We start from the raw sequence: 23,164 nt of genomic DNA on the forward strand, positions 1-23,164 counted from the left end.
TCACAAATGAGAGCTCTGCAGAGTATAGTATTCTTGGTTGACAGTTCTTTTCTCTTAATACTTGGAACATATCTTGCCATTATCTCCTAGACTTTTGGGTTTCTGGTGAGAAGTCTGCTGTGAATCTCATTGGAGATCCTCTGGAAGTAACCTGGTGTTTCTCTCGTGCAGATTTTAGAATCTTTTCTTTTCTTTTTTATTTTTGACAGGCAGAGTTAGACAGAGAGAGACAGAGAGAAAGGTCTTCTTTCCATTGGTTCACCCCCCAAATGGCTGCCACAGCCGGTGTGCTATGCCGATCTGAAGCCAAGAGCCAGGTGCTTCCTCTGGGTCTCCCAGGCAGGTGCAGGGCCCAAGCACTTGGGCCATCCTCCACTGCCTTTTCGGGCCACAGCAGAGAGCTGGACTGGAAGAGGAGTAACCGGGACAGATCTGGCACCCCAACTAGGACTAGAACCTGGGGTGCTGGCACCGCAGGTGGAAGATTAGCCAAGTGAGCCGCAGCGCCAGCCTAGAATCTTTTCTTTATGTTCTACTGTGGAGAGTTTGAATACAATGTGTCGTGGTGAAGATCTTTTCTGGTCATGTTGGTTAGGAATTCTATCTGCTTCCTGTACTTTGGTGTCTCTTTTTCAAAAATGGGGAAATTTTCTGGTATTATTTCGCTAAAAAGGCCTTCTAATCCTTTCTCTTTTTCCACGCTTTCAGGACCTCTTAGAACCTGTATGTTGGGTCCTTTGATAGTTTCCTGTAGATTACCAACAGTGTGTTTTAGTTTTCTAGTTTCTTTTTTCTTGCGCTTGGTCTGACTATATAATTTCCTGTGCTTCCTTCTTACTCAGCTATTTTTTCTTCTGCCTCATCGTCTGTTGTTAAGGCTTTCCACCCCATTTTTGTTTGTTCTACTGATTCTTCATTTTCTTTTTCTTTTCTTTTTTTCTTTTTCTTTTCTTTTTTTTTTTTTTGACAGGCAGAGTGGACAGTGAGAGAGAGACAGAGAGAAAGGTCTTCCTTTTGCCATTGGTTCACCCTCCAATGGCCACCGCGGCCGCTGCACCGCGCTGATCCAAAGGCAGGAGCCAGGTGCTTCTCCTGGTCTCCCATGGGGTGCAGGGCTCCCAAGCACTTGGGCCATCCTCCACTGCACTCCCTGGCCACAGCAGAGAGCTGGCCTGGAAGAGGGGCAACCAGGACAGAATCCGGCCTCCCGACCGGGACTAGAACCTGGTGTGCCGGCGCCACAAGGCAGAGGATTAGCCTATTGACCCACGGCACCGGCCTCTGAATTCTTCATTTTCAAGATTTCATTTTAAGATTTCAATTTTGTGTGGGAAATTTCTTTCATGTCATGGACAGATTTCCTTAGTTTATGCATTTGCTTCTGATTACATCTAAGTGATCCTATTATCAATTTTTTGAATTCTGTTTCTGGCATTTTTTCAATCTCATCATCTTCACAATCTAACATTGATATGTTGTGTTCTTTTTGGGGCGTCATATTGCATTCCTTATTCGTGTTTCTTGATTAGGTGTGTTTGTTGTTCCGTATTTGTGGAGATACTTGTTGGTTTCTTCTTTGTTTTTTTTTTTTTTCTTTTCGCTGTGGCATCTTTTATCTTTGTATTATACCTCTGCAGATTAGTGGAGTGTCTGCTTTCAGTTAGTAGCTTGAGGTGTGAGGTGGGTGTGGCCAGGGGGCTCTATTCTGTTCTCCAGATCTCAGAGGATCTGTGCAGGTTCTCAGAGGATCTGTGCAGTCTGCAGTGTGAGCTCATGTCCATGCCCAGCAACATCCCTTGGCAGGAACAGGGAGCCCTGAGCGTGTGGAGCCTCCCACAGTGACTGCCCAGAGTCCCAGCCACACCCCGAGTCCTCCCACGGAGCCTCAGTGTTTTCACAATACCAGCAGACAAGCCTCCCACAGTCACCAGCACCCAGCCCCCGTCTGTTCTCCCCAGCAGACTCAGCATTCTCGCTTGGCTGCTTGCTGGGCATGGACAAGAGCTGGTGCAGCTGCTGTGTATGTCCAAATGGCACCTGCTCCCCATAGCTTGTTACAGGACACCGTTTTTCAGAGAGAGAGAAATGTGCCCCCCCCCCCCATTTTTTCTCTAGTTTGGCAGGTACACTATCTCCCATGGAGCTCCAAGCTGAATTCCCTCTAGGCTCTTTGTTCTGCTTTTTCACCAGTGGGTTGGGCTGCAGTCTGGTCTCATCTCACTCTCCAATGCTGGTGCGGAGGCCCTCAGCTGCTGGGGTCCTGAGTTGTTGGTGTCTGTGCCCTCCATGTAGATCCATTGTGTCCCTCCAATTTGTGTAGTTTCCTCTGTTTTTTTTTTTTTTCTCCCTAACTCTTCCCTGAGACTGTACTCTTGCTACTTTTTTTAAGACTCATAACTTGTTATAGTACAGTTTTCTTGTCTAAATTACCATGGTTTCTTGGGTTAATATGGAATGTCTCTTCATAATAAAGCTAATTTCTCCTTAAAAAGTATGTTTTCAGTAATATTATAACAAGTCACTTTTGGTGCCAAAAACAATTAGAAACCTATTCATAATTTTGAATGATTTCATGGGTTGGGACTTCCACAGGGCTTGGTAGAGTGATTCTTCTGCTTCACGAGGTGTTGCCTCAGGTCAGCTGGTGGTGTTCGTCCGCCAGCTGAGCTGGTTTGCAGGCTCCAGCATTTTCACTCACAGGCAGGAGCAACTACTCCAGGTGGATTGGGTCTTACATGGGATCTGGGGGCCTCTTCATGTGGTCATTCTACTTCATAGCTGCTGCTCAGGAGTCCAAGAGACTGATTCCCACGTGTCCCGTTCTCTTTACGGGTAGACCTACAGCTGGCATAGGGTCACATCTTCCATGTTTTATTGGTTGACGTGATCATAGGGTTGCCCATTTGAAGAGGAAGTGAAACAAACCAACTGCACATCTTAATGGCAGAGCTGTCAAAAAACTTGCAGCAATCTTTAACCTACTTGTAAAAGAAATACAGAATAGAGGCACCAGTGAAACAGAGCTTTACACATCAAGTTAGCAAAGGATACAAACAGAACAGATTTATAAAACAACTGAAAGGATGAATCCTGTCCTGACATGGGTGGATGAGACAGACGTTGCTGGTGGCATTGGAAGGCAGACTTGGAAAAGATCTTGGCAGTAAATATCAGAAACTTTAAACACTCTGTCAATAATTGACTCAAAGCTGTACTCTGAGTTCTGAGGGGAAAACTTTGTAAACAAAGATGCACTGCATTTGTAAAAAATTTGAATCAGTTTTTAATGGTAGTGAATATACTTATTGTGAACTTTTATAACCACCCATATACACTTTCGGATAACCATTGAGAGTGACTTTTCTCAAGGTTTATAACAGAAAAATCTTCTGACATAACATTTAACAATGTGATTGGCTCATAATAATTATACATATTAATGGAGTACAGTGTAATGTTTTGATGTTTGTATACATTGTGTAATGATTAAATCAGGATAATTACCATATCCATCACCTAGAACATTTATCATTTCTTTTGTGAGAGCTGTTGACATCCTTCTATGTTGAAGTGTACAATACTTTTTTTTTTATTTGAAAGAGTGACAGAGAGAGAGAGAGGGAGAGAGAGAGATTGATTGATTCTATCTGCTGGTCCCCTAAATGGCCACAATGGCTGGGACACAGCCAGGCCAAAGCTAGGATCCAGGAAGTACATCCAGGTGTTCCATGTGGGTAGCAGGGGCCAAAGTTCTTGGACCATCTTCTGCCGCCTTCCTAGATGCATTGGCAGGGAGTGGGTCAGAAGAGAGTAGCCAGGAGTCTGACCCACAGAGAAAGAGATCTTCCATCCACTGGTTCACTCCCCAGATGGCTGCAATGGCTAGGGCTGAGCCAGGCTGAAGTCAGGAGCCAAGAGCTTCACATGGGTCTCTCATGTGGGCACAGGGGCCCAAACATAAAGAATGTACCAGAACAAAATATACTGTGATTGATGTAACAGGGCTTTGTCTGTTTGTGATTAAACTAGGTTTTTTTTCCCCACTGTGGTTTTACTTGTTGAAGAAAAATCAGTTAACGTTTTGTGACCCAATATTCTATTTTAGAATAATTTCATTGTAAACTGAATAAAATATATAAAAATACGGGGCTGGCATTGTGGGGCAGTGGGTTAAGCCCTGCTTTTGATGCTGGTATCCCATACCAGAGCAGCGGCTGGAGTCTTAGTTGCTCTGCGTTTGACCCGGCTCCCTGCTAATGCACCTAGGAGGCAGCAGAGCCTGCCCCAAGTGCTTGGGCCCCTGCCACCTACTTGGGGGACCCGGATGGAGTTCCAGGCTCCTGACTTCAGCTTGGATTAGCCCTGTCCATTGTGGCCATTTTGGGAGTTAACCAGCAGATGGAAGATGCCTTTCTTTTTCTGTCTCTCCCTCTCTTTCTGTCACTCTGCCTGTCTTAAAAAAAGAAAGAAAGAAAGAAAGAAAGAAAGAAAGAAAGAAAGAAAGAAAGAAAGAAAGAAAGAAAGAAAGAAAGAAAAAGGTATAGAAATGTAAACCACTTGTTGTGGCCCACAGATCCTGACCTGATGTGACTCTTGACCTGTTGCTGTCTTCACATGTCCAGGCTCATTCCTGCCACAGACCCTCTGCCTCCTCTGCCTGCAATCCCCTCCCTTAGATTGTTGGGTTGCTTTGTGTTTGCTTATTTCTCTTTGTTTTATTCAGATGTCTTTACTTCTGAGAGGCTTTCTCTGATTATTTATCCAAAAAGACTTCTTTGTATATCTTCCCAACAGTTTCTTCTCTGAGTACTTAGCACCATGCTATAACATTATATAAATTTGAATATTATCTGTCTTCCTTAATTTCTCTCATGTTCTATGAAAGCACAGATGTTTTGCTGGTTTTTTGTTTGTTTGTTTGTTTTTGACAGGCAGAGTGGACAGTGAGAGAGAGAGACAGAGAGAAAGGTCCTCCTTTGCCATTGGTTCACCCTCCAATGGTCACCACGGCCGGCGCACCACGCTGATCCGAAGCCAGGAGCCAGGTGCTTCTCCTGGTCTCCCATGGGGTGCAGGGCCCAAGCACTTGGGCCATCCTCCACTGCACTCTCGGGCCACAGCAGAGAGCTGGCCTGGAAGAGGGGCAACCGGGACAGAATCCGGTGTCCCGACCAGGACTAGAACCCGGTGTGCCGGCGCCACAAGGTGGAGGATTAGCCTACTGAGCCACGGCGCCGGCCCATACATAGTTTTTTTATACTACACATTTCCATGAGCTTTTTGAAGCTCTTATATACTATGGAATGATGAAATAAGGCTAGTTATCATATTATCTAATTATTAATATTTAATTTTTTATAGTGAGAATGCTTAAAATCCTCCCTTTTAGCTACTTTGAAATAGTACAATACATCATCATCAATTAATTACAGTCACCACACTGTACAGTGGAACACAGGAGCTTATTCTTTGTCTAACCATGTGTTTACTGACCAGCTCAACCCCTTCCCACTTCTGCCTGCTGCTCCCCTTCCCCCAAACACAGAATCGGTTTGGTTGCTAGAGTATGGCTTTTAGGGTTTGGTAGGGCAAGTCCTGACGAGCCTTTAGGCTCCAGCTGGCTTGGACCACTCGTGAGCCCTCACTGACCAGTCTCACTCCCTTCCTGCTCTCCTTCCTCCCTCCCACAGATTCAGTCTGATGGCCTAAGTACCCCTTCCAATGATGCTCCTCTCTGCTGGGCCTCTTGGGCCATCTTCTGCTTAGCTTCAGCTCCAGCTTCCTGCTCCTGTGCCTTGGAGGGCAGTGGAACATGGCACAAGTCCTTGGGCTCCTACCACCCATGTGGGAGACCTGGATGGCTCCCTGAACCAGCTGTGACTATTGTGATCCTTTGGGAAGGGAACCAGGGGATAGAAAAATCTCTCTCTGTCTCTCTGCTTTTCAAATAAATAAGTCTTATATATAAAAGTATGGAAAAACCGAATGTAACAATGCGCTGATTTGGGTGCAAAATATTTTGAAATGCATGTCTAACTTATCCATAATATATACTTTCTGTGAATGTTTTTGAAGTTGTATATGACCATCAGTTCATCTGATCTGTTTCTATTCCTACCGTTGGGAACGCAGAAGTAGGAGTAGCTGACTGGCCTATGGAAGGGAAACATTTGGGGTATAAAGCAGGAAGAAGGACAGGGCTGTCTCTGCTGCCTGCACTGCGCTGGGCCAGCCTCACTCCCCAGCTCTCCTTGCCCAGGCCACAGCTTCCCTCCACTTCTGGGTGAATGAATGCCAGGCTCCGGGATGTAGCAGTTCTGAGAGATGACGTGGAAGGAGAGGGACCTCAATGTAAGCGCTCTAAACAAGCACAGGCTTGGAATGGAGATGACTAGGAGGGCAGCTTCTGTGACTCATTCTGGGAAACATGTCAGGAAACTTGCTACAGTTAGATATAAAAAAGGCTGAGTGGATTACATCCTCCCTCTCTGCTTCCTTGTGCTCCCTCCTGTTCCCTCTCTGCTGACCTCACGCGTTTGCCACGCGTCTGGTGCTGATCCAAGAAGTCAGTACTGAACGCTCTTTTTGGCAAGCCGAATGACCTCAGCAGAATCTTCAACCTCCTGTTATCCAGGCTCCATGGATTAGAAAGCGGTGCTTGTGCTACCATGCAGCATTCTCTGCAAGCTGGCTCCTCTGCCTCGTCCTCCTCAGTCCTTCCGGTTTCCAGGAGCAGCCCCAAGGATCAGGCCCGCTTCCCCAGACAGGAGCAGCCTCTGCAGCACTGGCCACTGACAGTCCTGCCTCGGCTGTTCTTAGGGCTCACTGTGTCTGTGTTAGGTGCAGCAGCTGTGCCTCTGCATTTTCCCCACCTCCCCTTGCCTCAGCACCGGTGCAGGACTGAGTAGTAACCATGCGCCTCCTTCCCACCTGCCCCCCACTTCCTATCTGCAGGGCCTGCAAATGTGACTTTGGAAATAGGGTCACCGCAGATGTGGTCAAGGCATGATGGGGTCCTCCTGATCAGGGTGGGTTCTGAGTGCAGTGACTGGTGTCCTTGTAAGAAGAGGGATCTGGGCAGGTTGGAGTGGCAGGTCTACAAGTCGCAGCAGCCACTGCAGAAAGAGACAAGGAAGGCTCTTCACTAGAGAGTAGTGGGAGTGCGGCCCTGCTGACGCCTCGCTTCCAGCCTTCTGCCCTCCACAGGCTAAGAGAATAAAGTTGTGTTATTTTTAGGCCACCTGTCATGTGACTTTGCACTCTGTAGCAGGATCTTTCTTTGAGGTGAACTGCTTAACTTTGGACACCTTTCATTTCACCAGAATCTGTGGAAGTTGATAAATTATTTGTACTGCTTTCCAGGTATAGCAACAATTTGCTACCCTGATAATTTTCCTCCCATCAGTACTATCAAACTTCTTTCATTTTAACAAAGTATAAAATTTCTTTAATCTCTTAATTCTCTGAGTATTCTCTTGCAACAGCCATGGTTTAAAAATCAATCATTTATTTATGAGAGGAATGAGATTTGGAGTAACTTTAAATCCAGAAATCAAGGTAGGTTAAATCAGAACCTGGGCCATCTGTATGTATTTTTAATCTGTGATATTAGAAAAGCAAAACTAAATCTTTGAGAACATTTCAGTGAGAGCAGACAAAATATGGTAAAATCTCTATAAACCTAAATTGGAAGGAAGCAGGAACAAAGAGAGGGAAAAATTGGTTTTCTACAGCAGCCCCACATCGCCTGCACTGGTTATAGCATCCGCCGGCCATTCCTCTGGCACAAAAGAGCAGGGCACTCTGGGAGCCCAGAGCAGATTGCTAAATATTATCACAAGTGTGAGGGCACCCACGGAGGTCCCCCATCTATGAACCGAAGATTGAAAACCCAAAATGGGAAAACTGGAAAACCTGCAAACAAAACAGTATTAAAAAAGAAAGAGAGGAAAGAAAATGCTTAACAGCAAAACAGACCGTTCATCAGGAAAGTGGAACCCTAGCTTTGGCTGTGAAAAGGGAGAGGGAGTCAATGCCGTTTAAAGGTCCTCACCATCTAAGAAGGCGCTGTGAGAGAGGCAGGCTTGCATGTGTGTGTGCACACGCGTGCACGGTGCTACCTCAGATAAGGTCACCACGTTGTGCCCGGTAGCCTTCTCTTTTGGCCTGACAAGTGACTGCTTTTCCTCAGCTCCTTTTCCCTGTGATCATTGTCACTGAGGGGCCTTGACTCGCGGGAGAGGCCTGGCTGAGTAGAGCTCTTCCTGCTGCTCCTTCGGGGTCAGCAAGGGCTGGAGAGAAGAGAGGGACCTGCTGGGTCTCTGAGAGTCCTGCTGACCAAAAGGCGCAGGGCTTGTAAGAAAACAAGCTTCCTACATGCATGAGCGTAGTGCTGGGGTTTTCAGCGTGTTTTCACTGAACAGAGATGGAGATTCAAAGCCATAAGTGGCATCAAATGTTGGAGCTAGAGGGTTGGCTCAAAGCAGGGAGAAAATAGAGACAAAGGCCAGCTTTGAACATGTCAGGGTTCTTGGAATCATAATGCTTGCAGAGTGGAAGGAAAGTTGTAATGAACTTGCCTTGCTCCTGACTTGTGTCTCAGTCTCCCAAATGTACTAACTTTAATTTTTATTTCATGAGTGTGTCTGTATTTATTTTATTTAAGATTTACAAAGAAAAACAATAATCATAGTGAAAATTCTAATAAAATATAGATATGTGGAAATAAAGATGAATATGTTTCATTCTCTAATTCTATGGTTCATTTCTATGCACATATAAAATATGTCCACATATTTACACATATATTTACATAAATGGGATCATTGTCCTGTAACTTACTTTTTCCACCTAATGTTATATCATTAATGCCTTTATTTGTTGGCATATGCATAATTATCTTGTTATTTTTATTAATTATGCAGTATTCCACTGTATGGGTGATTTTAATTTGTTTAATAGAAATTTGATTTATGACAAATAATCTGTTAGTTAATCTCATGGTTACCCATACAACTCTATTTTTTTTTAAAGATTTACTTATTTATTTAAAATTCAGAGTTACACAGAGAGAGGAGAGGCGGTGGGGGGGAGGGGGATCCTCCTTCCGCTGGTTCACTCCCCAATTGGCTGCATTGGCTGGAGCTGTGCCAATCCAAAGCCAGGGGCCAGGAGCTTCTTCTGGGTCTCCTACACGAGTGCAGGGACCCAAGGAACCAGGCTATCCTCTACTGCCTTCCCAGGCATAGCACAGAGCTGGATCAGAAGTGGAGCAACTGGAACTGGAACCGGTGCCCGCATGGGATGCTGGCACTGCAGTCTGTGGCTTTACCTGCTATGCCACAGCTCTGGCCCCTACTCTATTTTTTTTGTTATTAAGATTTTAATTGGTACATAAAAATTATGCATATAAATGGGATGTACTATATGATGTTTCAATAAATGTGTACATCATGTACTGTTCTAATCAGGGTACATATATCTGTCTCCTCAAACGTTTATCATTTCTTTAGTGTAAAACCTTTGGAAGTTCTTTCTTCTAGCATATAAGTATATATATGTAGTACATTATCATCTGTATTTCCCTTACTGTGCAATAGCATGCCAGAACTTTTTTCTTCTAACCATAACTTAGTATCTGTTAATCAGTTTTTCCTCATCTTTCTCCCCTTATAAATTTATTTATTTAAAAATTTATTTTTTTGTTTGAAAGTCAGAGTTACACAGAGAGAGAAGAGAGGCAGAGAGACAGAGAGAGAGACAGAGACAGAGAGGTCTTCCATCCGATGGTTCACTCCCCAGTTGGCCGCAATGGCCGGAGCTGCGCCGATCCGAAGCCAGGAGCCAGGAGCTTCTTCCAGGTCTTCCACAAAGGTGCAGGGCCCAAGCACTTAGGCCATCTTCTACTGCTATCCCAGGCCATAGCAGAGAGCTGGATTGGAAGAGGAGGAGCCGGGACTAGAACAGAGCCCATGTGGGATGCTCGCGCTTCAGGCCAGTGCTTTAACTTGCTGTGCCACAGTGCCAGCCCGAAATTTATTTATTTTTTAAAAGATTTATTCATTTATTTGAAAGTTAGTTATAGAGAGTGAGGGGTAGAAAGAGAGAGAACGAACGAGCGAGTGAGCTGATTCACTCCCCAGATGGTTGCAATGGCTGGAGCTGGGCCAGGCAGAAGCCAGGAGCCAGGAGCTTCTTCCAAGTTTCCATGTGGTTAGTGGGGGCCCAAGTGCTTGGGCCTTCTTCACTGCTTTTCCCAGGCCATCAGCAGGGAGCTGGATTGGAAGTGGCGCAGGTGGAACATGAACCAGCTGCCCTCTGGGATTCAGGCATTGCAGGTGGTGGCTTTACCTGCTTTTCCACAACGCCAGCTCCCTCCCCCATAACTTTAAACAATATACTTCTATTTCCCGATTTCTCATCTTTAGACAATAACTTGATTCCTGCTATGATAGATGAGGAATTTATATTACTGCGCATCTTCCTTCTTGTTCCATCTGATTGTTGATTAATTACACTATTATTTTTACATCATCAAGATTTGTAATGTTTAGATCCTGGTCTGTATAGATAAGCCCTCTGCATGTTGCCTGTAGGTTGATTAGAAATGGAAGCCTAACTGAAGCATGTGTTGAGTCTGTTTATGCAACCAGGACTCTGAACCAGGCACCGTGATAGAGGGCAGCATGATGTGCTGGCCTGCTGCTGCTGGACAGAGACATTTTGAAGTCAGAGTTGCACAGATCCTCCTTCAGTTTTGTTCCAGGACCCCACCAGGAAGGCTCTTCTAGAGCCCTCCGTCCAAGGGTTTGCAGCCATGGTGTTTTTGTGTGCTGTGCTTCCCAGCTAGTGAGCAGCTGCAGCAGTTACTGTCAGCTTCTGTGGGACTGAGTGCATCCAGAACGTCTCACTCTTGCCCAGAGGCACAGGCCCAGCTTCCTCAGGTGGCACTCACTGTTTCCTGAGCGGTTCTACAACCCCTTCCCTGGAAAGCTCTGTGATGTGCCAGGACTACGTAGTGAATGTGTCGTGTTCCATAAACCCTGACACAGCAGAGGACTGGGAAGAGCTAGAGACATGCAGAGGTCTTTGTCAAGATATCACATCCTTATTTTCTTTCATTTTTGAGATTTTGGTTTCTTTTTAAAAATATTTATTTATTTATTTATTTGCAAGTCAGAGTTATACAGAAAGAGGAGAGGCAGAGAGAGAGAGACAGAAACAGAGACAGAGAAAGAGGTCTTCCATCCGATGGTTAACTCCCCAGTTGGCCACAGCGGCCGGAGCTGCGCCGATCTGAAGCCAGGAGCCAGGAGCTTGCCCTGGGTTTCCCACATGGATGCAGGGGCCCAAAGACTTGGGCCATCTTCTGCTGCTTTCCCAGGCCATACCAGAGAGCTGGATCGGAAGTGGAGCAGCCGGGTCTGGAACCGGCGCCTATATGGCATTCCGGCGCTACAGGCTAGGGCATTAACCCACTGCACCACGCACCGGCCCCCATGAGATTTTGGTTTCTTGAGTCTTCTGAATTTTTTGTCTCAGCCAAAGACCAGCAGCTATTCATGAATTATTTCGATGGATCTTGTTACTCTTTGTTTTTTTTTTTTTTTTTTTTTTTAATTTCTTCTTTAAGATTTATTTTATTCATTTGAAAGAATTTCAGGGAAAGGTAGAAACAGAGAGAGTGAGAGAGTGAGAGAGAGAAAGAGAGATATCCTTCATCCTCTGGTTCACTCCCCAAATGGCTACAACAGCTGGAGCTGAGTCCATCCGAAGCCAGAAACCAGGAGCTTCTTTCAGGTCTCCCAGGTGGGTGCAGGGCCATCCTCCACTACTTTCCCAGGTCATAGAAGAGAGCTGGATTGGAAGTGGAGCTGCTGGGACTTGAACTGGCGCCCATATGGGATGCTGATGCTGCAGGCTGGGACTTTAACCTGCTGTGCCGCAGCACTGGCCCCTTGTTATTCTTTATTTTAACTTGTCTCTGTGTACAGTACTACAAGAGGCATCAGAGTCAGCCATGGCTACAATCCACACATGCATCTGGAAAGTGTCACAGATTAGGAAATTGAAGCCAGTATTACTGAGATTGGAATGGGTACTCGGAGTGGGCGTTAATATATTCAGAATTGTGTTCCACATCCGTAACAGTTTTTTCCTATACCATCTCACTTTGGCTTTTAAAAATATGGACAGTTACTGGGGGCTGGTGTTGTGGCGCAGAAAGCTAAGCTGCTCCCTGTAATGCTGCATTGAATATCAGAGCACCAGTTCAAGTCCCGATTGCTCCAGTTCTAACCAGCTCCCTGCTAATGTGCCTGGGAAAGCAGCTGATGATATCCCCAAGTACTTGGGCCCCTGCCACCCATGTGGGAGACCCAGATGGAGTTCCAGGCTCCTGGCTTTGGCCCTCGACCAGCCCCAGCCTTTGTGACCATTTGGGGGAGTGAGCCAGTGGATAGAAGATTCTCTCTCTCTCTCATAAATAAATACTTCTTTAAAAATAAATAGATAAAATGGATGGATATTAGTTCCATGCCTGACCTACCTGGTGTAAACTTTGTTTTCAGCAGTAGCTGTTTCTTTTTTCCAGCCCCAATGTTAATCAGTTTTGAGTGGCTACTGCTAGCATTGGTGTGCTCCTCCAACAAGAAAGAGGAATCTGCTGAGGACGGTGGCCCAGGCTTGTCCCTGTCCTCAGGGCTCCACTGCCCTTGAAGACCTCGCTTGATCATTGCAGGCAGTGACCTAGAAACGTCAGCTGTCTTCCTCCCTGAGGACCTTGCCAAGCCCTTCCTGCAGCCGATCCGTCTGGGCAGTGAACTTGAGCTTGAGTCCAATGCAGTGCTTTATTCCAAAGCGAAGCTGAGACCTTCACATAAACACTCTTCCCCTTAAACCTTTTAAAAAAAACAGCATTTTTTCCTGGAGAAGGTCGTTAAAATCTTAGTAAAATTCAGCAGCAGAAGCCTGTCATTATTTGGATAGCTGGATTCCAGCAGGCACAACACGGCTCCCTGGGTGGCACAGCCTTATGACAGCTTGTAAGAAGCAGCCCCAAACATGCTCTGTTGGAAAGCCTTAGATCTCCATCCAGAATGCTGTCAGCACTCCACTGGAAAACTCATGGGTTTCTCTGGGACTCTGTAAGGCCTACAGGATGTTTTCTGCTTATGAGATCAAGTTTGGGATCTGTTGCAGCAGTGCGTTGGCCTGGAGGCACACAGGTGCAAAGGGCAATCAGCTACTTGTTTAAAATGAAGTGTTACTTGTTTGTAGGCACAGTAGGGCTGGTACCTTAAAAAAAGTTCAAACTCCTGTCTTCTTACTCAGACTCTCAGAGGTCATCACTGATAGGAGGATCTGTGGTGTTTTTGTAGCAAAATAGTGTACGGACAGCAGGCACCATACATTTAAAAAATGGTAGATTTCACATGCGTACGCATAGTGTTCTACACTTAAAACACATGAAAGACCTGTCTTGGTTGTGATTTAACACGAAATATACAGAATTTATTCAGTTTTTTTTTTTTTTTGTGGCTGAATAGTATTCTGTTATTTGGATATACCATAATTTATTTAACCAATCCACCCTGAAAGGTGTTTGGGTTGTACCAATACGTTGGTACATGTGATTGCATGAATTTTATTTCCTACTTGTGCAACTGATCTGAAAGGCAAATTACTCCTGGAAGTAACATTTCTGGGTCCAGGGTATGTGCACTTTTAATTTTATTAGTTATTGCTATCTTGCTCTTCAAGGATTTGCATGGATTTAAGCTTCCTGGCCCCTAGCAATGTGAGAGTCTTTGCCTGTTTTATCCACGTATCTCTCTACACCATGTATTTCATTCTCTCTGATTGTTGCCAATCTGATATGTAAAAAATGTTATCAGAGTTTTTAATTTGCATTTTTCTTATGAGTAACATTGAAGATATATTCATCCATGTGTATTTCCTTTTTATTGAACTATCTATAGATCCATTGCTCATTTTCCTATTCAGTGGTCTTTTATTGATTTGTTGTAATTATTTATATTTTGAGGAAATTTAAGTTTTTTTATATATTGAGAAACTTCTTTTCTGTTAGATACAGATTCAGGTGGTCTGGGGTGCAGCAGGAGAGTCTGCATGTCTGATGAACCCCTAGACCATGCCTGATGGCTTGATCAAGTTAGTCCAAGTGCAAAGTATAGGCCTATCCCGATCTATGAGAGCCAGTGAGCACGGCTCTGCCTCACTCCTCTCTGGCAGACTCAACTTGATAAACAAAAGAAGGCTCAGGTCAAGAGAATTGCTGTCCCCTTCCCTCTACGCTCCTGCTTAGCCACAGGACAAGTTCCTTAGATACTCTTCTATCCTAAATGTTAACAAATTACAGAATAGTTACTGTTAAACTATAAGCTATGATAAGTCCAGAGACAATGCCGGGAATGAGAGAGGAGTTTGAATGGGAGCAGTTAGGGCAGATTTTGACTTAAGTGTTGTATGCTGAGTGCAGTGGACTCTGGAGTTGAGTCCAGGGTGTGGCTCTCTGCGAAGTGTCCTTCGACAGTGAGGAACGAAACATGGTTTTTGTTTTTCTTTTGTTTTCCTTCTTTTTTCCAAGATTTATTTATTTATTTGAAAGGCAGAGTTATAGAGGCAGAGGCAGAGAGCGAGCGAGAAAGAAGGATCTTCTGTCCACTGGTCCACTCCCTGAATGGCCGCAATGGCTGGGGCTGGACTGATCTCTTTCCAGTCTCTCACGTGGGTGCAGGGGCCCTGGTACCTGGACCATCCTCCACTGCTTTCCCAGGTGCGTTGGCAGGGAGATGGATCGGCAATGGAGCAGCCAGAGGTGAACTGGTGCCCATATGGGATGCTGGCACTGCAGGCAGTGGCTTTATCTGCTGTGCCACACACTGGCCCTGAAGACGTGGTTTTGTGTCTTAAAACAATTTAGAGGCAACACATTCTGTGAAGAAGGGAAATCAAATGTGGAAAACTCTCCTTTTACCGTAATTTTTCTTTTTTCCCAATAGATAAAAAAATGTAAAAAAAAACTATTAAATACAATTTAATGTCAATTTCCTCCCTCAGTGTTTATGTTCATAACTGTGAAATAACAGAATATCTCTTTTTTCATTTAATTTCTTTAGCCCAGAAACCTTTTATTTAAGGTACATGAACTTCATGTATTTCATATACAACTTGAGGAACATGATTCTTCCCACTCTACCTGCCTTCCCACCTGCATACAGACCCTTCTTCCTGAACCTCCCTCTCCTATTTCCATGCTTATTTGTTACTAAGATGTATTTTCAATTAACTTCATACATGTAAGATTAATTCTATACTATAAGAGTTCAACAAATAGTATGAAAACAAAGCTGTTCCTCTGCAGTCGAGACAAGGGCTGTTCAAAGTAATTGCATCTCAAAGTGTCGGTTTCACTTCTGTGGGTGACCTTGTGGGTGCTTTATTAGTTAAAACAGATTAGTGAGAACATATGGCATTTTTCCTTTTGGGATTGGCTTACTTCACTAGTTTCTAGTAGCATCCATTTTTTTGCAAATGACATGTTTCTTTTTCTTTCTTTCTTTTTTCACTGCTGTATAGTATTCTATGGTATACATATCCCATAATTTGTTTATCCATTCTTCATTTGGTGGACATTTGAGTTGATTCCATATCTTAGCTACTATGAATTGAGTTGCAATAAACATGGGGATACCAATAACTCTTTCAAATGCTGATTTCATTTCCCTTGGGTAACTTCCCCAGAGTGTGATGGCTAGATCTTATGGTAGGTCTATATTCAGATTTCTGAGGTATCTCCATACTATCTTCCACAATGGCTGTGCCAATTTACATTCCCACCAACAGTGGATTAGGGTACTTTTCCCCCCACATACTCACCAGCATTTGTTGTTTGTTGATCTCTGTATGAGAGCCATTCTAACTGGGGTGAGGTGAAACCTCATTGTGGTTTTGATTTACATTTCCCTTATGGCTAGTGATCTAGAGCATTTTTTCATGTGCCTGTTGGCCATTTTAATTTTATCTTTTGAAAAATGCCTAAGTCCTTTGCCCATTTCTTAACTGGGTTGTTTATTTTGATGTTGTGGAGTTTCTTGATTTCTTTATATATTTTGGTTATTAATCCTTTATCAATTGCAAATAATTTCTCCCATTCTGTTGGTTGCCTCTTCACTTTCTTGAGTGTTTCTTTTGCAGTACAGAAGCTTCTCAATTTGATGTAATTCCATTTGTTTATTTTGGCTTTGATTGTCTGTGCTTCTGAGGTCTTTTCCAAGAAGTCTTTGCTTATGCCAATGTTTTGCACGGTTTCCCCAATGTTTTCTAATAATTTGGTGATATAGGGGTATAGATTTAGGTCTTCAATCCATTTTGAGTGATTTTTGTATATGATGTAAGGTAAGGGTCTTGCTTCATACTTCTACATGTGGAGATTCAGTTTTCCCAGAACCATTTGTTGAACAGATTGTCCTTGCTCCAGGAATTGGTTTTAGCTTCTTTGTCAAAGATGAGTTGATTGTAGATGTGTGAATTAATTTCTGGCATTTCTATTCTGTTCTATTGGTCTATCTGTCTGTTTTTGTAACAGTACCAGGCTGTTTTGATTGTAACTGCCCTGTAGTATGTCTTGGAATCTGGTATTGTAATGCCTCCAACTTTGTTTTTGTTGCATAAGATTGCCTTAGCTATTTGAGGTCTCCTGTGTTTCCATATGAATTTCAACATCATTTTTTCCTAGATCTGAGAAGAATGTCCTTGGTATTTTGATTGGTATTGCATTGAATCTATAAATTGCTTTCAGTAATATGCCCATTTTGATGATATTGATTCTTCCAATCAATGAACATGGAAGATTTTTCCATTTTTTTATGTGTCATCTTCTATTTCTTTCTTTAATGTTTTGTAATTCTCATTGTAGAGATCTTTGATGTCCTCGGTTAAGTTTATTCTTAGGTATTTTTTGCATTTATTATGAATGGGATTTATCTTTTACGTTCTTTTTCAGCTGTGGCATTCTCTGTGTATACAAAGGCTGTTGATTTTTGTGTGTTGATTTTATATCCTGTCACTTTAGCAAATTCTTTTATGAGTTCCAATAGCCTCCTAGTGGAGTCTTTTAGATGTCCTATATATAGAATCATGTCATCTGCAAATAGGGAGAGTTTGGCTCCCTACTTCTCAATTTGTATCCCTTTGATATCTTTTTCTTGCCTAATTGCTCTGGCAAAAACTTCCAGGACTATATTGAATAGCAGTGGTGAGAGTGGACATCCTTGTCTAGTTCCGGATCTCAATGGGAATGCTTCCAAATTTTCCCCATTCAGTAGGAAGCTGGCTGTGGGTTTATCATAAATTGTATTGTGTTCCTTGTATACCCGGTTTGCTTAGAGTTTTCATCATTAAATGGTGTTGTATTTTATCAGATGCTTTCACTGCATCTATTGGGAGAATAATATGATTTTTGTTTTTCACTTTGTTAATGTGGTGTACCACTTTGATTGACTTATGAGTGTTGAACCATCCCTGCATACCAGGGATATATTTCCCACTTGGTCTGGATGAATGATCCTTCTGATGTTTTGTTGTTTTTGACTGGCTAGAATCTTGTTTAGGATTTTTGCATTTATGTTCATTAGGGAAGTTGGTCTGTAGTTCTCTTTCTCATTTTCTCTTAATTTTCAGGTTTGGGAATTAAGGTGATGTTGGTTTCGTAGAAGAAGTTGATGACCCATTAACATTACTTTTAAATAGCCAGGTGCCCTGTAAAGGTGCATGTACATTTATTGTAGTCACATCTTCCTGTTGAACTGATCCATTAATCAATTGCATAGTGCACTTCTTTGTCTCTTTTAACTGTTTTGGTGTTAGTCTATTTTGTGTGATATTAGGATGGCTACACTAGCTTTATTTTTGTTTTCTGTTAACATGGGATATCTTTTTCCATCCTTTCACTTTCAGTATGTGTGTATCTTTGTTGGTGTTTCTTGTAGGCAGCAAATAGGTGGGTCTTGTTTTTTAATCCATTCAACCAGTCTGTGTCTTTTAACTGCAGAATTGAGGCCATGTACATTCAAGGTGACTGTTGATAAGTAATGAGTTGGCCCTGTCATTTTCCCATAAATCTTTTCACTGTTTGCTTTGGGTTTCCTTTGTACTTTTAGTGGGGGATTTTCTGCCTTCACCTTCTTTCATAGTGATGACCATGTTTCTGTTTCTGTCTGTAGCCCATCTGTAAGGATCTTTTTTAAGGCTGGGTGAGTGGTGACAAACCCTTTCAATTTGTTTGGTATGGAAGGTCTTTTTTTCACCTTCATTCATAAAGGAGAGCTTTGTTGGGTACAGTTTTGTGGGTTGACAGTTTTTTTTTCTCTTAAGACTTGGAATATATCTCACCATTTCTCCTAGTCTGTTGGGTTTCTGATGAGAATTCATCTGTGAGTCTCAATGGAGATCCTCTGAAAGTAATCTAGCGTTTCTCTCATGTACATTTTAGAATCTTTTCTTTATGTTTTACTGTGGAGAGTTTGGTTACAGTGTGTCATGGTGAAGATCTTTTCTGGTCATGTCTATTAGGAGTTCTGTGTGCTTCCTGTACTTGGACCTCCCTTTCTTTCTCCAAAATGGGGAAGTTTCCTGTAATTATTTTGCTAAAAAGGCCTTCTAATCCATTATCTCTTTCTATGTCTTCAGGAACTCCTAAGTCCCTTATGTTGGTTTTTTTTTTTTTTTTTTTTTTTTTTGTCTAACTTTAAAACTTGCAGAGATTTTTCTTCGAACTCGGATATTCTTTCTTCTGCCTCACCGAGTCTGTTGTTAAGGCTTTCCACACATTTTTTTGTTTGTTCTACTGATTTCATTTCTGATATTTCATTTTGATTTCTCTTAAAATCTCAAGTTCATGGGAAAATTTTTTATTCATGTCATGTATGAATTTATTTAATTTGTGGATTTCCTTCTGATTACTTCTAAGTAATCCTGTGATCAGTTTTTTGAATTCTGCTTCTGGCATTTCTTAAATCTCTTCATCATTACATTCTAGTATTGAAGTGTTGATGTGTTACTTTGGGGGTGTCATGTTGTCTTTTTATTCTTGCCTTTTGAATTTCTGCATTTATTTTTAGGTATTTGTGGAGATATTTGTTGACTCCCCCCCCACCCCGATAGCTTTTATCTTTGTACTATGGCTCTGTGGCTTAATGGAATATCTGCTCTTTCAGTGAATACCCGAGGCATGTGCTGAGTGTGGCTCGGACGATCTGTTCAGTGCTCCAGGGTCAGGGGATTGTCCAGGGTGATACCAAAGTTGGGCATGGTCTCTCTCTCTCTCTCTCTCTCTCTCTCTCTCTTTTAAATCAGAGGGGAGAGTTTCATCAGCTCCTTTGGCATAGTCTCATGTTCACCTCCTTTCCTTCAAGGAGACTAATGTGTGCGCCCTAGCCCCAGTGGGTGTAATATTCATCCTTGCTGCCATGAGAACCACACAAAGGACCTGTGCTGTCCTCAGTGTGGGCATGGATCCTGCAGCAATGGCCCTCACCAGGGAATCGGGGAGCCTGGAGTATATGGGATCACCGAGAATGACTGCCCAAACACCCAGCCACACCCTGCACCCTCCCATGCAGCCACAGTGTATTCATAGTCCCAGCATACAAGGCTCCCACAGTCACGAGCACCCAGCTCCCTGTCATTGCTCCCAGCCAGACTGAGGTGTCTCCTGTCAGCTGGTTGCTGGGCACAGGTACACAAGCTGGAGCAGCTATTACATATGTCCAAAATGGCACCTGTCCTCTCTCAGATAGTTACAGGATGCTGGTGCTGGGTGGTTAGAGAAGGAAAAATTTGCTTCCTTTTTCATTTTTTCCCCTCTAGATTGGCAGGTATACTTTTCAACTGGGTTACAAGCTGGACTCATGCTAGCCTTTTCCTGCAGCTTTTTTTTTTGCTGGTGGCTTGGGTTGCTGCAGTCTGGTCTCACCTCACTCTCCAAAGCTGGGGCTGAGGCTCTCAACTGTTGGGGTCCTGAGTTGTGCACGTCCACACCCTCCACATAGATCCATGGTGTCTAATTTGCATGGAGTTTCCTCTGCAGTTTTCTCTCTGTTTCCTGAAATTGTACTCTCTGAACTTTTGTTTTTAACTATCTTCCCTTAGACTAGAGCAGTAGGCTCCCTCCCTATTCCCCATTGTATTTAATTTTTCAAGGCTATTCTTGATTCTTGAGATTGACACTGAAAAAAAAATCACCAATACCAAATAAGGGCTGAGTCTATTTTTCTATCAGTCTCTCTTCACCTTTTGTATGCCATAATGAGAATGATGATATAATAGATATTTTCTGTCTTTAAACTGACATGCACAATATATGTCATATAACAGCAAGATTACTTTGATTGCCAGTGATAGAACATCCAACCTTTTGGGTGAAGCATAGAAGGAACTTTTTGGAGCCATGTAATTGAAAAATGTGTGGTTAACTAGCTTCAAGTATGGTTGGTGTTAACAGCCTCAGGTTGGTTTGGTATAGTCAGCTTCAAGTAGTTATTGGTGTAACCAGCTTTGTGTAGGGTTGGTATAACCAGCTTTAGGAAGAGTTGGTACAACAGGTGTAATAAAAACCCATCCTCCCTGCATCTCATGGCCTTGCTCTCTTTGCTCCATATAACTACATGATGGTTTCCAGGGATTTTTCTTTTTCCCATTCTCATTCAGTGGAAAAGAGAACAACCCCTTTCCCCTCAACAAGTCTTGAATGGCATCTCATTGGCTGATTAAAAATCATTAGTCTTCCAAAGTGTCTGAGGCCAACAAGACTGGCTGGTTGGGGGGAGTCCTTTGACTGTCCCTGGATATCGAGGCCATGTTGACACTCAAGGTGGAGCAGGGAATGATTCCCTCTAGGAAGATCGGTGGCTGTTCCTACAGGAGGGGGAGTAGACGCTGGATGTGAAACAGCAGCAGCAACAGTGGTGGCCACAGGCACTGCATGCACTGTTCTTCGCTAAAGCCAGGATTAAATTTATGTTGTCCAAAACAAGGATTTTGGTGGCAGAAAGCTACCGGAAGATGTGATTTGAGCTTGGATGATAGAGAGGTGGGATTTAAAGCAATCATTCTATCTGCAAAATGCATAACCTTAATGAAATAATTAAAGGTTAGTACAGATAATCTGACAGTTCTCTAGAGAGGCAGGAATGAGATGGAAAATATTTAACCTGTGGCAGAGGTACTGGCCGGTCTGAGTGAGTTGGGTCCTGCCAATCAGAAGTGAGTGGTGGCGGCTGGAAACTCAGCCTCCTGCAGGACAGTGTCATAGTGCCACTGCATCTCTTAAACGTGTAGTGACAGCCAGAATAGAGGACTACGATCTTGGATGACTTAAACTAACAGAAATTCATTCTCTTCTAGTTATAGGAGTTAGAAGTCCGAAATCAAGGTCTTTTCAGGGTCAGTCTTTCCTTGCCTCTTCTCTGTGGGCACTTCATAAAGTTCATGGAAAAATGGAATTGGAAGATAAGGTTATTTGGGACAAAAAAATCTTGAAATCCATGCATAAAATTTTCATAATATTCATTTTCCATGACAGAGAGAACAGACAGATCTTGCATCCGTTGGTTCACTCCCCAGTTGGCTGCAGTTGGCTTCAATGGCCAGGGTTGAGCCAGGCCAACGCCAGGAACAAGGGACTTTATCCAGGTCTCCCATGTGTGTGCTGGATCCCAAGCACTTGGGTCGTCTTCCGCTGCCTTCCTAGGAGCATTAGCAGGAAACTAGATTGGAAGTGGAGCAGTCAGGACTCTTAACTGGTGACCATATGGGATCCCAATATTGCAGGTGGCGGCTTAACTCACTGCACCACAACACCAGCCCCGTCTGTGACTTCTTAGAAGACCTTTGATGCAATCCTTGGCGTGCTTTGGCTTATGAGTACACCACTCCTATCTTTGTCTTCCTGGGAGTTCTCCCCTGCGTGTCTTTTTTTCTGTGTCTATAATTTCCTCTTCTTCTAGGAAGATTATTATTTTAATTCTGTTATTATTTTAATTCTGTTAAAGTGTGAATGTGGGTATGGCAGTTTGAAGGACACTTCATTTTCATATGCCTGTGTGTTTGTGTATGAGGAGGTATTAACTTCTTATATATGAACTTACTTAAAAAATGCAACTGCCCATAATTAGATGAATGTCATCTATCAGTATATTGAAGAACAAGCACAAAAGAAATACATGTGGTGGAGGACTTGGAAACTATGTCTTGAATGGCATATTTGAACATGCTGGTGGTCATTGTCAGTTATTGGACGAAAAGCTCTGTGGAAAAGGGATTAGACTCTAGAGAGCAGAGCTAGAACCAGTGAGTTAGATTTAAACATGTCAGTGCAGCCTAAAACAAAACTCTCCCAACGTACAGCACACCGAGGTGGAACTGCCTGTCTGAAAGGAGGAAGAAAGTGCAGCTTCCTTCGAGTCCTCGGGTAGATGCCATGTAATTATCTTCCTGGGACATTTTAATAGAGATTTCATCTTAAGGAAAAAAAGAAAATGAAAGGGAAAGTTCCTCCAGCTTCAAGATCCGTTGCAAATCTTCCTAAAATCTGAATTCCTCTATGCCATAAAAAATATCCATTGTGTGACAAGGCATTTTTGCAAGTATAAATGCTTTTTCACAGCTGTCAACCTTGAGTTCTACTCTTTGACCTGGATGTTATATTCTGATGAGGAGGTTTGAATCTAGAAGGGGAAATGTTAGTAAATGAGAGAGGAAGGGGAGTAAAACTTCTGTGTCTTGCCTACTATGTGCAGGTGTATTAGTTTAGTCTCTTTATCCATTTTATCTTACTTAATATACATGCTTTCTCATTGCCCAATTTGGAACTTAACAGAAAATGTAGTTCTTAGAACGATGACTTCTTAAAATAACTAGCATTTTCTTACATGTTCTTTGGTGGTGGAACACAGGACTGTTCTGATGGCTACATGTGCAAAACGCATTTGCAAATTAAAAACGGGACTGTGGCGCCTCGCCCAAGACCATCTGCCCACGAACAGACGGGTCTTCCCATGGAGGTGAGTGTGTCGACACATCATGTTCTTCTCTACAGTCTTTGTGAAGTGTATGCTTAAAAATTTAAATATGTTAGATGTAT

At 43.1% G+C, this 23,164-nt stretch overlaps 1 protein-coding gene across 49 annotated transcripts in view; it reads left to right on the forward strand.

Moving 5' to 3' along the window:
- The window catches only part of ATG10 (autophagy related 10), a 271,675-nt gene that overhangs the window by 50,886 nt on the left and 197,625 nt on the right, over window positions 1-23,164 (forward strand). For 43 of the 49 annotated variants that reach the window (XR_016220372.1, XR_016220373.1, XR_016220371.1 and 40 more), the window contains one exon: window positions 22,977-23,084. The exons of the other annotated variants lie outside the window; for them this stretch is intronic. Coding sequence is in view for 27 of the 43 variants with exons in the window: in XM_070056374.2 (XP_069912475.2) it covers window positions 22,977-23,084 (108 nt within the window). In the remaining 16 variants the exon portion in view is untranslated. The remainder of the gene's footprint in view (window positions 1-22,976; window positions 23,085-23,164) is intronic. 49 annotated transcript variants of the gene reach the window in all.

Source organism: Oryctolagus cuniculus, chromosome 14 (genome assembly GCF_051225735.1).
Source record: "Oryctolagus cuniculus isolate XC-2025 breed Fujian yellow rabbit chromosome 14, ASM5122573v1, whole genome shotgun sequence".
Classification (NCBI taxonomy): domain Eukaryota; kingdom Metazoa; phylum Chordata; class Mammalia; order Lagomorpha; family Leporidae; genus Oryctolagus; species Oryctolagus cuniculus.